Source organism: Dendropsophus ebraccatus, chromosome 12 (assembly GCF_027789765.1).
Source record: "Dendropsophus ebraccatus isolate aDenEbr1 chromosome 12, aDenEbr1.pat, whole genome shotgun sequence".
Taxonomy (NCBI): Eukaryota; Metazoa; Chordata; class Amphibia; order Anura; family Hylidae; genus Dendropsophus; species Dendropsophus ebraccatus.
In genome coordinates, this window is record NC_091465.1 from 45,131,331 (window position 1) to 45,145,702 (window position 14,372).

Genomic DNA, 14,372 nt, shown 5'->3' on the forward strand with positions numbered 1-14,372 from the left:
AAAGCATAGTAGTCTATAGACACTAGTAGATTGTTTGGTCTACCGAAGCCTATAGCTACACTGCGGTGTATATGTTTCAATATCTTTTTGATGCTATTATAATGTATACCCACAGGGTAGAGAACATAAATGTGATGTCAATGGAGCCTTTTTAAACTGCTGTCCATGATCTATCGAATAGTGAGCTTAAAAAACACTGAATCCTAGGGAAATTTTCAGTTGAATATGATAATTTTATGTTGCGTTTTCCCCTGACAAACACAAAAAGCCACACTGTAGTATGCATATAACATATTTTACTAGGATACTTGTGCTTGGAATATAAAATTATGCATATATTTATACAGAAACATGTATAACATGGAATGTACAATCTGTAAATTAGTAAATTGTCTATTTTGTAGGAGTCAGGGCCCTGACTCCTCATGGAATTAGTGTGTAGTTTTGTAACATCTGATTACTGTCTCTATATGTGACCACAAAATTGTAAAGTGCTACAGAATATGTAGGCGCTATATATGTTGTTATCGGACTGTTACAGAAAATATACAAACTAACAACATACAAAAGAAGTAAAAAAATCAATAACGTGAACTAGTTTACAAAACAAAGTATAACGTGCTTTCTTATACAAGTATGTAACTCTCTAACCTCTTGACAACAACTTTAGCGAGAGCAATCACCTTGTCTTCTTTATCAGCGTCTAAACTATTGTTGGGAATACCAGGTGGAGTATGGCAACTGGGATACTGTGTTCTGTCTTTATCTACACCGCATGCTTTTAGTTGTAGCACATCATCATGAATACTTTGAAGGGTGTCACAGTAAGTGGAGACTGTCTCTGCTAAGAGAACTATAGTATAATCCTTATTTATTTTTCCTGTCTTAATATACTGTGCTGCAAATAAAGCTTTCTCCACTGCCTGGTGTACTTTGTAAAACACCCATTCCGTGTGACCATGACCAACATCATGTTCTGCAGCTTTAAGATCACATTTTGCTTGCCTCAACCATCTTTCTGCTTCTTGAGGTTTTGGGTGGGTGGGAGTGCTATGGTATTCCCAGAAATCATAATTGCATCTGGATGTTCTGGAAAAGTGTTCACGACTGTGCTTGTGGTTGGACGCTTGATTGTTCCATTCAGCCCAAAAGCCTCCAGTGTTTCTAGAGCTATTAGGTGAAGATTGTGAGGCATGGTAGCCCTTTCTTTGGCTGGATTCCATTTCCTTAAGTCTGTGCTGAAGATATTTAAAAGCACCCGTGTAAAGTGTCTCGTGTCCAATGTTTTTGTCCGGATGGTATTTCAAATAAAGTCGTCTTATAGCCTGCCTGCGCTCATTTTCAGGGAATCCCCATATTTTGCTTAAGTAAAGATCAATCTCTTTTTTCATGTGTTCAATAGAAAATGTTTGACTCTTTGGAGGTTGTGCATTCCCAAGCAAACAAAGAGCTTTTATGCTCTGGCTTTCAGATCTCTTGAACTGGTATAAATTAAGAACACTGGCCTCAATCATATCCTCCTGACCAATGTCTATGAGATACATTTCGATTTCACAGCTTCCAAGCATTTTTATGTCTAGTTCCTCCACAATGATGGCATATAGGTAACTTTCTTCTCCGGACGGAATCATGTAACCTACATATTCACCAACTTTGAAAGTATTCATGATGCTCATATCCAAACAATCATAACATTCACTGGAAATTTTGTCACCTGGTTTTGGTAAAGAAGAAGTACTTTGAGTACTAAAGCTATTCCACAAACAATTGTCTTTGAGAACATCGATTATTTCATTAGGATCATCGCAGGAAAGCATTTGTGTGACAACAGATATCGATGAATGTGTTAATATATTTTTCATCAGATCATTAATTTCCTTTGCCAGCATTTGTACTATTTCAATCAACTTTCTGTTCTGCAAGGAGTCGCAATGTTGGAAGTATATTTGACAGCCTCTTTCTTTGTTTTTTTTTACGACCACAGTTTTTTTGCATCGCGTAGCATCCAAGGGTTTATCCTCATACATTAATACAGTTTGCAACTGGGAGAAACAGATTATCTCCAACTTCCCGAATATAAAGTTACACTTTTCTCTAGCCTCCTCCTGTTTCATTTTCCCTTTGCTTTGATTTTGAAGAAGGCAAATCAGTCCATCTTGAAATTGCAAAGAAGAAAATAATTCTTCAAACTTTAATTTTAATGAGCATTGATCACTATACGAGCACAGGTTTTCTTCATCCACATTGAGAGACTCTTTAGTGATGTCAGAAAGCATCCTAGGACGAATCTTTTCCGGTAAGCATTTCAGAAGACTTTCCAGTTCATAAGAGTCAAAGCGCTCATTCGTGCATGCAGTGTAAACAAACTTGAATGTACTTTTCAGTTTCTCTGATGTAATGTGAGATCGGCAGTTATTTAAGACCAGACTAGATGATTCGTAGAGTTTACCATCCATAGCTAAAAGATGCAAAGAACTGATGCGTTGAGCATCTTTATTTTCCCTTAGTAAATTGAAAAGTTGTCTTGTAGCAGCAAACACCGTCGTTTTTAGATTTGCGTGCAAACAAGTCTTATCCAATGTCTCTGCATAAACTGTTGAAAGTAAATTGGCAAAATGGAAGACTGTAGGCTCAGCCTCAACTCCAACTTTTTGAAGGAAATCGTTATAACATGCAAGCCCTCGAGGCATCTTAAACAGGTATGGCCAAAAATGATTTTCCTTTTGAAGGCTGAAAACTACTTGTGTTGGTAATGCAATATCCTTTTCATCGTTTACCAAAATGAACTGAACATCCTTTAAAGTGGTAATATCAATGTTATCACCTTTGTTTTGAAGGAAGCCATATATCAGTTTCAGTGCTGTGCCTCTGGTATCCTGCAATTCTTTGCTATCACATGAAACTTTGCATATGTTTTTTATATTGTCAATTACTTTTTTAATAGGTGGCTCATTCAGTACTCCAAAAGTTTTTAGTAACTTTTCCTTGTTATATACTGATTTAAGTAATGGCATGGATGTCCAAACCAATGATTCATAACTAATTCTGTTCAGTGAACCGTGAACCGTGAACAGTGAACCGTTAAGTGCAACTGTAGCAACATTTTCAGTGAATGAAGGGTGTAGTGCTTTTAGTTTGTCGTCAACATTAAATGGAATGATAAATGCAATGTTTCTTACTTCAGTCACAAATGAATGGCTTATTTTTTCTGAATCTATAGATAGCAAATATTTGTACAATGCTTTGGCCTTGGTATGAAGTGATTTTAAAGAACTTTTGCCTTTAGCATTTCTTTCAATCTCAGTTGCAAATTTAATAAAATCTCTCTCTGTAAGTGAGGTTTTCATTCCAAGTTTTTGCAGAAAATAGCGTAAGTTGCTCTGATTTATTCCAAACAAGTCCCATAAACTGTTGGGGATGAAATGCCCATGAAGCTCTAACACAGAAAACAGTTCTACTGTATCATCATAGAAGTACGATGCCTTTTGAAGTACTCCACACTTGTCTCTGATCAGTCTCACAGATGCGAGTGAGGTGATAATCTGTTTTTCCTTACTCTGGAAACCTTGGCAATACTGAAGTTGTAAAACCATACGTAAAATATGCAGTAATTGATTTTCATTAAATGATTCAAGATCCGAGAGAAGATAGTCAGTAAGTAATTCCAAGTCATTGATTAATGGGATGTTCATAAGCTGACTAGCCTTCTTGTTAAGATCACTATTTGTAAGGTAAATTATTGAAGGATGCAGGTCAGAAAGTCGAAAAGGTTTCATGTCAAGTTTTGTGTCAAGTAGATAAATCTTATTGCATCCAACTAAGTTCTGTCTTTTGCCTTGGATGGTTTCAAACAAGGGTAAAGTTTTGAGTTTATTTAATAAAATGCCCTGGTTCTGTTTCGATGGCAATTTTTGTAAAATACAAAACAGAAGTGCATCAAGCTCTGTAGTTTCCATTAATTTCCACTGAAGGTCATTTCTAGAACTTAGTTGTTCTAGGACCAATTCAAGATTTTCTGCATCCAACATGTGGGGATTGAAATATTGAATGATAAAATTTGGAAATGTGGACAAATGTAATTTGGGAAATCCTAGTTTGAAAAGGCACTTGGCCATCTCACTGCAGCTTGGAAAGCAAATGTTTTTAAGGTCAGCAAGGGGAAGAACATAGACGATACCTTGTTTACTAGATGATGTTTTAAAATAAACTGGTACAATTGCCCATTGGTTAAAGATAGCGAGAATTTCATCAAACTTCGCATTTTCTTCTCCAGCCTTCTGCATCAATATTTCACTATTAAAAAAAAGCCATAGCTCTTTTAGCCAGTCAGCTATATTTTGTGAAAGCGGGATGGGATGGATTGCATTTGTTTTTAGAGGAATTTCATACATTGGCCCCAGATGGTTCTTTACTAAAGTGACAGAACTCTTTATGTCTAGACATTTCACAAAACCACAGTTCTCCAAAAAAGGGGTGTTTTTGTATTTTATGAATTCACTACTTGCCTCAGGAAAAAGTTTTGAGAAACGTTGAGAAAATTTCGGTTTGTCTTTGTCAAAGTCATGAAGCATCCCATCGACAGTAACTAATAGAGGAACTCCTTGCAGATCAACATTGTTTTCTGGCGAGGAATATTTTAAACAGAAGTTTAAAAGAGCCTTACAGTTTTCCTCCTTTCTGAACACAGAACTAGTGACAGGGGCAGGTAGACAATGTCCATTAGGAAGCAAAGGAACAGCCTTTAGAAAACAGCATAGAGTTTGTGGGTTTAATTCGTAGACATTTACACCAGCTTCTTTAAAAGCCTTACATACATGACCTCCATAAGCCAGATGCATGTTGATGCTCAGAAGTACATGTTCAATATCCTTGTCTTTTTCTGGATTTAAAAAGAATGGCTCTTCAGTAATGGAGGATTTTCCAATGTTTGACCACTGGACAACTACGCTGTTTTTCTTGGCAGATTTATTTTCTGTATTACTTATTTTGTAAAGAGGAATTACTTGTAATTTCAGTTCAAAGAGAGTTAAGTAAACTTTTGTAACTATAGCTTTCAACTGTGGTGGCACACATTCAGTGTTGGTAGGGAAAAATGAGAAGAAGCCATCAAGGAATTTCTTGCAGGAGTCAAAATTTCTAAAGTGCAGTGGTCGACTTTTATCCTTTGTCAATTCTTCACATAGACAGTCAAGGAGGTAGCAATACAGTGGCGCTGTAATATCTGAGAGGAGGAACATATTCCAGGCAGTCTTTGGACTATTACCATCCTCTGTGCAAATATTTCGACGTGCAGAATCCACAATAAAATTTGCATTTATGTGTACTGGGAGGCCAGTTTTTAGAGGAAGAGGCAAAGTACAGAAAGCCCTACCATCTACTGATTCATTAAAGCAGGCAGCTATTGAGCCATGTGGTATAAGGGTTTGATGTAAGTTGTTTGAAATTTCTTCTAATGTACTAAACCCACTCATGCTTTCAACTCCCAGTTGTCGGACTATAAGCCAGCTGGCTACAGTGTTTGAGCTGCTCCTTTTTATTTTAACTTTTGATGATATTCTGAATGGTGCACCTTCAGGAAGGCAAGCCTCATTGCTAACATAGTTAGCGAGTTTTTGTTGAAACAATGATATTTTCTGTGAATTCATCTCATCAATGGTAGTCTCAACAGAAAAGAGCTCTCGGACATTTCCAGTTTCTGAAATTTCTGAGAAAGTCATTTTTCTAATATGATTTAAGAACAGAATCATGTCTGCATCTTTATCAAGGTCTTCACACATATTTCTGATATCTTCCAACGATGAAAGGTGGTGACTTATTTTAGACTCTGCCACTGTGTCTGCCCTTCTTAGTGGTAGACGGAAAATTGTTCCTTCTTGTAGGTTGAACATGGATGGTAAGAAGGTGTCATAAACATTCTGAAATGTTCCCTTGAACTCATTGTTAATGTTAAGCATTTGACCTGGGCTGGCTTCATTAGAACAGTCCAAAAACATGCAGTTAGGATCAAAAACACACATGACGGTATCTGCACTGACAAAAGAAGGGCAATCTGTTATGTGGTAGACAGAATTAAAGCCAAGCCCAAACTTCCCTGTTTTGTCTAAATGGTTTTCCTTGCCACCAATACCAAGGTTTTGAATTCCATCAATATCCTCAGAAGTAAATTTTTTGTTGTTGTAAACACAAAGGGCCGGACCTTGAAGCGGGTGCCATTCATTCCCAAAAACCCTTTCTTTTTTGTGTGTTCTGCAGTCCAGCACGAAATGAACTTCAGTAGCCTCGGCATCATCTGCATTCTGAAGCAGCTCTTTAAGTATATCTTTTTTCAAAGAATATTCCTTCAAAATATTTTTGATGCGTGTAGTAATGTTTTCCTTTGCACCAAAGTGGGATCCCCATTTGGAAAGATCTGAATACTTTAATTTTTGAAGTGTATGATGAATTCTTGTCTTGATTCTCAATTTTGACACCACAGCTCGGGGAAGTCGTTCATTGCAGAAATTGAGCTCTTGATCATAGGGAAGCCAGGGAGAGTCATTGTAAAAGATCTTATCCGCATGTCGTAATTTACATTTCGTGTCCGGCAGAAAAACTTGCTTTGAGACAAATGAGTTATGATTTTCTGGTATTTTATCAAGGCAATGATTAATTATATCTATTACCATTAAGAGCTCACATTGTGAAAGTTTAGTCCCTTGGTGATTAACAGCCATCTGTTCCAAGATGGAAAAGTATTGTTCTAAGGAGAATTCTCTGCAAATTCCAACACTATTCCATAGATTCTCAAAATGTTCATAGTGCTTTGGTAGTTTATACAAATAAGGGGAAACATTCAAAGGATTTGTGTGGGCAACCACATTCACTGGTACAAAGTCATTATCAATGTAAACAAAGGGGAAAGCAGAAGCTTCTTTCTTCACAAGGCCAGCATGCTTTGGTTCTTTTTGTAGTCTTTTATTTAAATAAGCGTAACACTCTTTTGCTAAGGAAAAAGACTCATCACTGTTCAGCAAATTCATGCCTTCGGAAACTTTCTGTAGTTGAGATATAACATCCTGAATAGAAGGTTTATGATCAATGCCAAGGAAAGACGTAACATTAGCAGACAATCTAATGTTTTCCAAATGTTTTTGGCTTAGGACTGGGTAAATCATGGAGACAAGAGCTTTATGTTTGTACTGATAAAGGTCTTTTGCCTTCATTAAAGTTAGATCATCTAGGTCAACAGCATTGCTTTGTGGAGGCACTGCAGGAAGGAAGGCGATGTCTCTAAATTCTCCATTTTCAATAGACCCTTGCTCATTAAGTAAATCGCTCAATAGTTCGAGTACACATGAAATTTGTTTTAATGCCCTTTTGCGGTCATAGATCCAGATATTTTTTATTTTTTTTGCTCTCTCCATCAGCTCCTCTAGAGGAAGTTTGTCCTTAAGTAAACCCAGGGTATGCAGGTAATTTAACCGCTCTAGTTTGAGAAACTCTGCCCCATTAGGAAAACGTCCTTCCTCAGGATCATACAGTGCTGACACTTTGCCCTTTGGGTCCACTAGGTTTGTTATAAATTGTAAGTTGCCATCTAAAGATGATGGGATGCAGGGTTTTGATAACAACAAACTCGACAGTTCTTTATCTTTCAGATCGATGGCGTAAAGTATTAAAGCATTTCGATCTTCTCTCTCTAAACAGTCCAGTTTTTCAAATACTATCTCTCTGTAGAATCTCTTACAGTTGTAACAGTTCTTCTCTAGCTCACTGTAGCAGTTACTCACACTGAAGCTTCCTTTTACCCAATCTGGGAGGTCAACTGCCTTGTATGGCTTTGGTAAATGCATGGAAAATACTTTTTTGACAAGATGTTGTATTGTTTCGTCCTTGAACATTTCCAGGTCCAGAAAGCATGCATGTTTTATGGTGAAACATTCTTGTCCATTGGTAAATAGATGGGGCAAGGAGCTCTCTAGTCCAAAGGCTACTGCATGGTAAAAGCTTTTAACCATTTCTATGAAATGAGTGTTCACTTTTGTGATGTCAGGCCAAAAAGTGTGATAGTAGTAGTCCTCTGTATCACCATTCAGATTTAGCTCTTGTAGTTGTAGTAATGCAGTTATGAGAGCAACTAGCACAGCATCGCATAGTAAATGTTTATTCCATTCGCCTTTTGCAGTTGTTTCCCACAAGGTTTTTCTGTTTGACATCACTGAAAAAGTTCCATTTATATGAAAAGGCAGCCCAGTAGAAACTGGAAGGGGAAGGAAGCAGAACACTATCCCTTGAAAACCTTCTAAATTAGCCATCCATTTTCCAGTACTTGGATTTTTCTTTAAAGGAAGGGCAACCCCAGCAACTGGGAGGCAAAGTAGTTTTTCTTTTTGCATGAAATTCTTAACAGATTCCTTCACTCCAAGGCCAGATTGCATTAAGTAGAATTGTATATTGTTTGTATTAGATTTCTGCGCAGTTATTTTTACAATGTTTGTGCAGTTGATGTCCAAGATATCCTTATGCTCACGCAGCTGCTTAGATACGTTTAACTGCTCCTGTTGTAGTAACACACCTTGAGAAACCTGCAGTGTTTGGACTGCTTCTTTTTGAAGATGCGCTTTTGGGGTCTGGTACCCAGGACATTGACTGCTGGACAGATAACTTAATTCTACTTCTTTTACATTTCTTAAGAAAATTAGTAGAGTTTCTGAAGAATTTTCAAAATCAGTCATGAAGAGATTTATCTGTTCTTTCCCAAATGTTTGGTGGCAGATTTCTGTTTCTTTAGCTTCTTCTTCTGTTCGGAATGGCAGACGAATTAGAGTTCCGTTAAAGTTGAAAGGTTGTGCAAGTTTACAACCAAACACATTGGAGTATGGCTTGAATTGGTCAGCAAATATATGAAGCACTTCAGAATTTTTTTGGAGATCCAACTTCATGCCTGGATTTCTTTGTGAAATGTGTTTCTGCAAATGGTTTGCATTTGGGTCAAATATAAGAACTTGTGAACCACTCATTATAGAAGGCACATCAGTGATATGGTAGACAGTGTTAAATCCCAAGCCAAACTTGCCAATTTTTTGCACATTAGCTTCTTTAGTGGCTGCTCCAATGCGTATAATATTGGTAAAATCCATATCTGTAAATTTACTGTTGTTGTAAGACCATAGTGCTGGCCCATGACAGCTTTCCATTCCGGGGTCTATTAGTCTTTTACGTATTTCAGAGTTCTGTCTCATATCTACTAAGAAATGGCAGGCTGTAGCATCTGCATCGTCCGCATTCTGTATCATTTCTTTAAAAATTTCCACATTTTCACTATATTCTCTAAGAATGTTTTTTATTCTTAGAGTCACTGGTTCAGATGGTCCCCATGGATCAAAAAACTCTGGTTTTAATACCTTGGTGCTCAGAAGTGGAATATTTAGGTATCTGGCGGTGGCCATTGAAATTTCTTCATGTACAATGCCATAGTCCATATAAGTACTGGTTAAGTACTGTTTCTCCATGTCACAGTATAACGTTTTAGAGAGTGGTTTTAGTCTAAAACACCCCTTGTCAGACTGAACTGGAATAGGAATCTCATCGCTTCCACATACAGAGTTAACCTTCATCCAGTCCAAGATAGAAATGACAAGCTTCAGGTCTTTGGAAGATCCATAATCAGCGCACTCCTTGTCTATGCAATCTTTTAATTTATGCAGAATTTCAATGACTTCATTGTGTGGTAATGTGCTTTTTACACCACATCTAGCAAAAAGTTGTTTGTACGTTAAAAAATCAGGTGGCACTTTATGGACACAGGATGACAGATCCAGACCTTCTGGGTAGCATAAAACAGTCTCATGTGGAAAAGAGAAACCATTTCCATTCCAAATCACAACTTCTCTGAGAATATCCCTATGGAATTGGTTAACATGATCTTGTATATACTTGTAAATGTCATGGAGTTTTCTATAAAAGGAGTACTGGTCCATTGACTTATAGTTGAGTCTGAGTGCTTTAAGATTTTCCGCAACTTTTTCAGGAGGTGGGAGATCATTTAGGCCAAGAATATCATTTGCTTTTTCAATAAAACAGTCGGTTAGAGGCATTGAGAATTCAATGATATTATAGTATTTCATGCTTCTCACATTTTTTGGCTCTTTTAATGTAGTCTGCGAACCTTCACAAATAATAGGGACCCAAGGAAGACCGCCAAGTTCCTTTAAGTTGTGTGAGCTTAACTTGGATAAAACCTTAGTGCCGTTGCACACCTCGACAAGGGCATTAGCTTTGCGTAAGGAAGAAGGCATATCCTTACCCTGACTTAATTGTTGAGCAATTTTTAAGATGTCCTCCGGTGTGATTTTATTGATGGAGTCTAGCAACCCTAACATTCTCAGTGACATCAGCACCGAATCTTCATGATAATTCACGGGTGGAAATTTTGTTGACTCAAACAAAACTCTCAATGTGTCGATCATAGGATCATAAAGGTTCGGTGGTGGTTGAAAATGACTGTTGCAAGGGATGAAGTTAAGGTTTCTGCAGATGGATTTCAGTTGGTCACTCTGAGTGAATAGTGCGTATCCATTTCTCAATATCCAGAACATTACATTTTGAATTTCCTTTTCATGATGAATATAGGAATCTTTTTGAATTGCTTTAACCAGCAGTAAAGCAACGTCTACGGCATTTAATAATCTTATGTTCATCTGCTGTAATAGCCTCCTGTCTGATTCATCTCTGCATTTTATCACAACATCTGGGAACACTAAGGTTTCTGGTACAGCTGGGACGGTGTTGCAGTCCAATGCAGTTAAGCACCTGGCATCCACAAGGTCAGAATGAGGGGATGTAAAATTTTTCACACTGCAAAAAATTGGTAATTTGTATAAAATGTCCAATTCAGATGGGTTAAAATGGTAAGCTTGGGATAACAAGTCAGAAATAATCTTTACATCTTCTTTTGGTGCGCTTTTAAAGATTTCCAAAACCTGGCTGAGGTTTAAGTTTGAGAGGATTTGTAGAATATTATTTGGTGTTGGAGCCAATATGAATAGATGTAAGTTTTTGTGCCACAGCCAATCATTCTTGTCTCGTATTATAGTACAGCCAGCTTTCTCCAGTATTAGAGTAATGCCCTCGGTGATTCTGTGGTCATCGCTTTTCTGAAAGAGAATGGCTTTCCTTTTCAGTCTTGCAAGAACAATGTCATTTGAACTTTCTTTGATTTGTCTTAATGGTACAATTGGTTGGTTCTCAAGGAAACCTAAAATGTTGTCGTATTGCTGAAGGAAGGTCCACAATGTATCAATCCAGTGTAATGGTGGATTATTGGAGACTCCTGGATACCAATGGACTTTGTCAGTAGCATTGCGCCATTCCTGAGGAAGGGCCTCTTGTAGCTTCTTGCATATGACTTCTCCAGTCAAGCACACAAGATTCTTGAATGTTCCTAGGAAAAAAAAAAAAAAGCGAGAAAAGGAAATCATTTTTAGTTTAAAGGTGGTATTGGCGCTTTCACATAAGAGACTAGTACATATGTAAATAGGTAGTTACTATAAGAGTATAGCCATGGTAGCCACTATGTTATGCATGGCATATACAGTAGCAGCAATTCAGATAGGATTTAAGAAATCTAATCCCCATGCTATGGAAAGAGACCACAGAGAAACCAGATGAACATTGACCTGCATTGCAGATTTTAAAGATGAAGTAAATTTAGGTTGTCACAATTGTTCAATAGGGAGTCAAAATCTACAATAATAAGTATTGTTATACAATACTTAACACAGACAGCTCATGAAAGCAACGCTGCCTCTACACATATACACACAAAATGTGTCTGATTTTTGTCCCAAAAAGAGCAGCCAATCACCTCTCAGCTTTCATTTCTCAAAATTAGCTATGATTGGTTGCAATCTGAGACTAAAATCATATACATATTTTGTCAGGCCAGTGTATATATAGTTAGGTAACACATTGTATATGCCCTAACAAGTAACTGTGCATATTATGGTGCACATGCATAATGTACTGACACACAGTAAGATGCCAGTACTATAATAATATTAATTTGTATAGCGCCAACAGATTTCACAGCGCCTACTTTACAGGTACAATAATAATAAAATAAAGAATGAATACGTTTTAAAACAAATACATATTTGATGTACCGGTAACTAACCAAAAAATCATAAAACTAAACAACCAGTCACAGTGTGACACATGAACCAACCCAATAACATAGGTGAGAACAATGTAGTTCTAGAGCTATTTTTCGCATGGTAAGGACCTAAACAGAGCAAGTGAACCGATTCAGTATAACTTGTAACATGTTTATTGAAATCCCTGATCATTCTGTGTTAAGGAGTCCAGTAGACAGTGTCACTCAATGGAGTGGACTCTTTAGCATGGAAACATCAGAGACTTCAAACAAAAAATTACAAGTTATAAAGAATCTTTTCTCATTAAGCTATATAGCAATCTTCTGCTCTATAACATGATTCCAATAGCTTAGGTAGCATATTTATGGTGATGGGTTCCCTTTAAATAGACTTACTGTGGGTTTAGTGACCACTTGCTTTTGATTGTTCCCCCAAATAACCCTAGGTTTCACCCCTTGTTATTGTACTTAGTTTCTTATTAAGAACACACTTCTGTCCCCACTGTCTCCAGTCTATGCACTTCAGGTATCTAAAACGAGCAGTATGCGAAACTGCCAGAAGTCTCATAGACTTGCACTGTACTTCTGCATAGTACTTGCTTTAGTTACATAAAGTGCACAGATGGGAGATGAAAGGGCACTTACAGCCACGTCCTTCTACCAATTCATTCTACTAATTAATTCCAGCACCCAGACCCTCACTGATACAACATCTTACATGTGACTATTACTGGGAGTACACAATATTTTGGTCATTATTTTTACCCAAAACCATAAGTAGGCCCAAAACACAAAAATGTGCAAATCTATTATAATTGTATCAGTTCCACTCCTGACTTTGTCTAAAAATACCAAAATACTACACTACATTGCCAAAGGGTCAATATGTATTGGGTGCCAGGTAGCTATATTACTGAAATATCAATAACAGTTAAATTTTTATAGTTTTTCTAATTGTATGAATTCAGCCTTAAAGTGACTCGTTACCTACAATCTGCACCCCCCCCCCCCCCCCAAACCACTTGTATCGTCGAATAGCTGCTTTTAATCCAAGATCTGTTTTGGGGTCCGTTCGCAGGTGATGCAGTTATTGTCCTAAAAAACCTCTTTCAAACTTGCAGCGCTGTGCCAAATGGCCGTGGCCAAGAGTGTCTGTGCCCTAGGCCTGCGATGCCTCTCCGTCCCTCCTCCCTGCCCTCTTCATCATTAGGAACGCCCCATGGCAAGATTTCTGCTATTCATCATTTGTCTTAGCACTGCACAGGTGCCGGATCAGTGATGATTTGGAGAAATCCTACCCATGGGTATTCCTAATGATGAAGAGGGCGGGGAGGAGGGATGGAGAGTCAATGCAGGCCTAGGGCTCAGATACTCTAGGCCACATCAATTTGACACAGGGCTGCAAGTTTAAAGGTTGTTTTTTTAAAACAATACCTGCATCACCTGATGAACGAACCCCAGGACAGATCTTGGCAGCTATCAGATAGTACAAAAGATTTGGGGGGTGGGGGAGGAGTTGTGGGTACAGAGTTGCTTTAAAGTTTTAAAGCTGTATAAATGTACTCACCTGATTGTCCAATATTAACAAGGAACAAATGTAGATCATCTGGCAGATCCTCTGGAATGAATCTATGTGCAAGCCCCGGTAATAAATGTCTGCCAAAAAATAAAAGGACTTTGTGTTAACACTGTTTTTCGCTTCTTATAGCTTTGTTACTTTTAACAACTGTAATTGGATGAATTTGATAATTCAGCTGAACAGTTGGGGGGGTGCAGAGCCACAGTGAAATGTCTCCTCCCTCCCCTGATTTCCCTGGGTAATGTAGAGGGCTCTGTCCAGGATGGGGCAGGTTATAGAGGTCCATTTACACAGGCCGGTTATCATGTTCTTAGAAACACTCATTTACCTGATAATTAAAAAGTGAGTGTTTTTGAATCTTTTGTGCATCACTATCAGCCGCATACCTCTCTGTCTAAACAGGGCGGCTGATAATGCATTTAAATGGCCGCATGAACAATATAGCAATCCTTCGTGCAGCCAGGGCAAACAATTATGCCTAAAAGGACCCTTAGTTCACAGTGTGTGCTAAAAAGAAATAAAAATAATAGTCCATGTTTTTTTCCTATATTCTTACAATAGGGGTCTGCTGCTCTGTACATTGCAAGTAGCTGAAAGATTCCCTTTAGGCCATGTTCCCACACAGTATTGTTGCTCAGCATTTTGCAACCAAAACAAGGA

At 37.8% G+C, this 14,372-nt stretch overlaps 1 protein-coding gene across 2 annotated transcripts in view; it reads right to left on the reverse strand.

The window, feature by feature from the left end:
• Positions 1-276: 276 nt before the first annotated feature.
• The window catches only part of LOC138769969 (sacsin-like), a 74,369-nt gene continuing 60,273 nt past the window's right edge, over positions 277-14,372 (reverse strand). For both annotated transcript variants that reach the window (XM_069948768.1, XM_069948767.1), the window contains exons 8-9: positions 13,701-13,789; positions 277-11,422 (exon numbers count right to left, since the gene is read on the reverse strand). In XM_069948768.1, the coding sequence (XP_069804869.1) occupies positions 627-11,422; positions 13,701-13,789 (10,885 nt within the window). In that variant the 3' untranslated portion in view covers positions 277-626. The remainder of the gene's footprint in view (positions 11,423-13,700; positions 13,790-14,372) is intronic.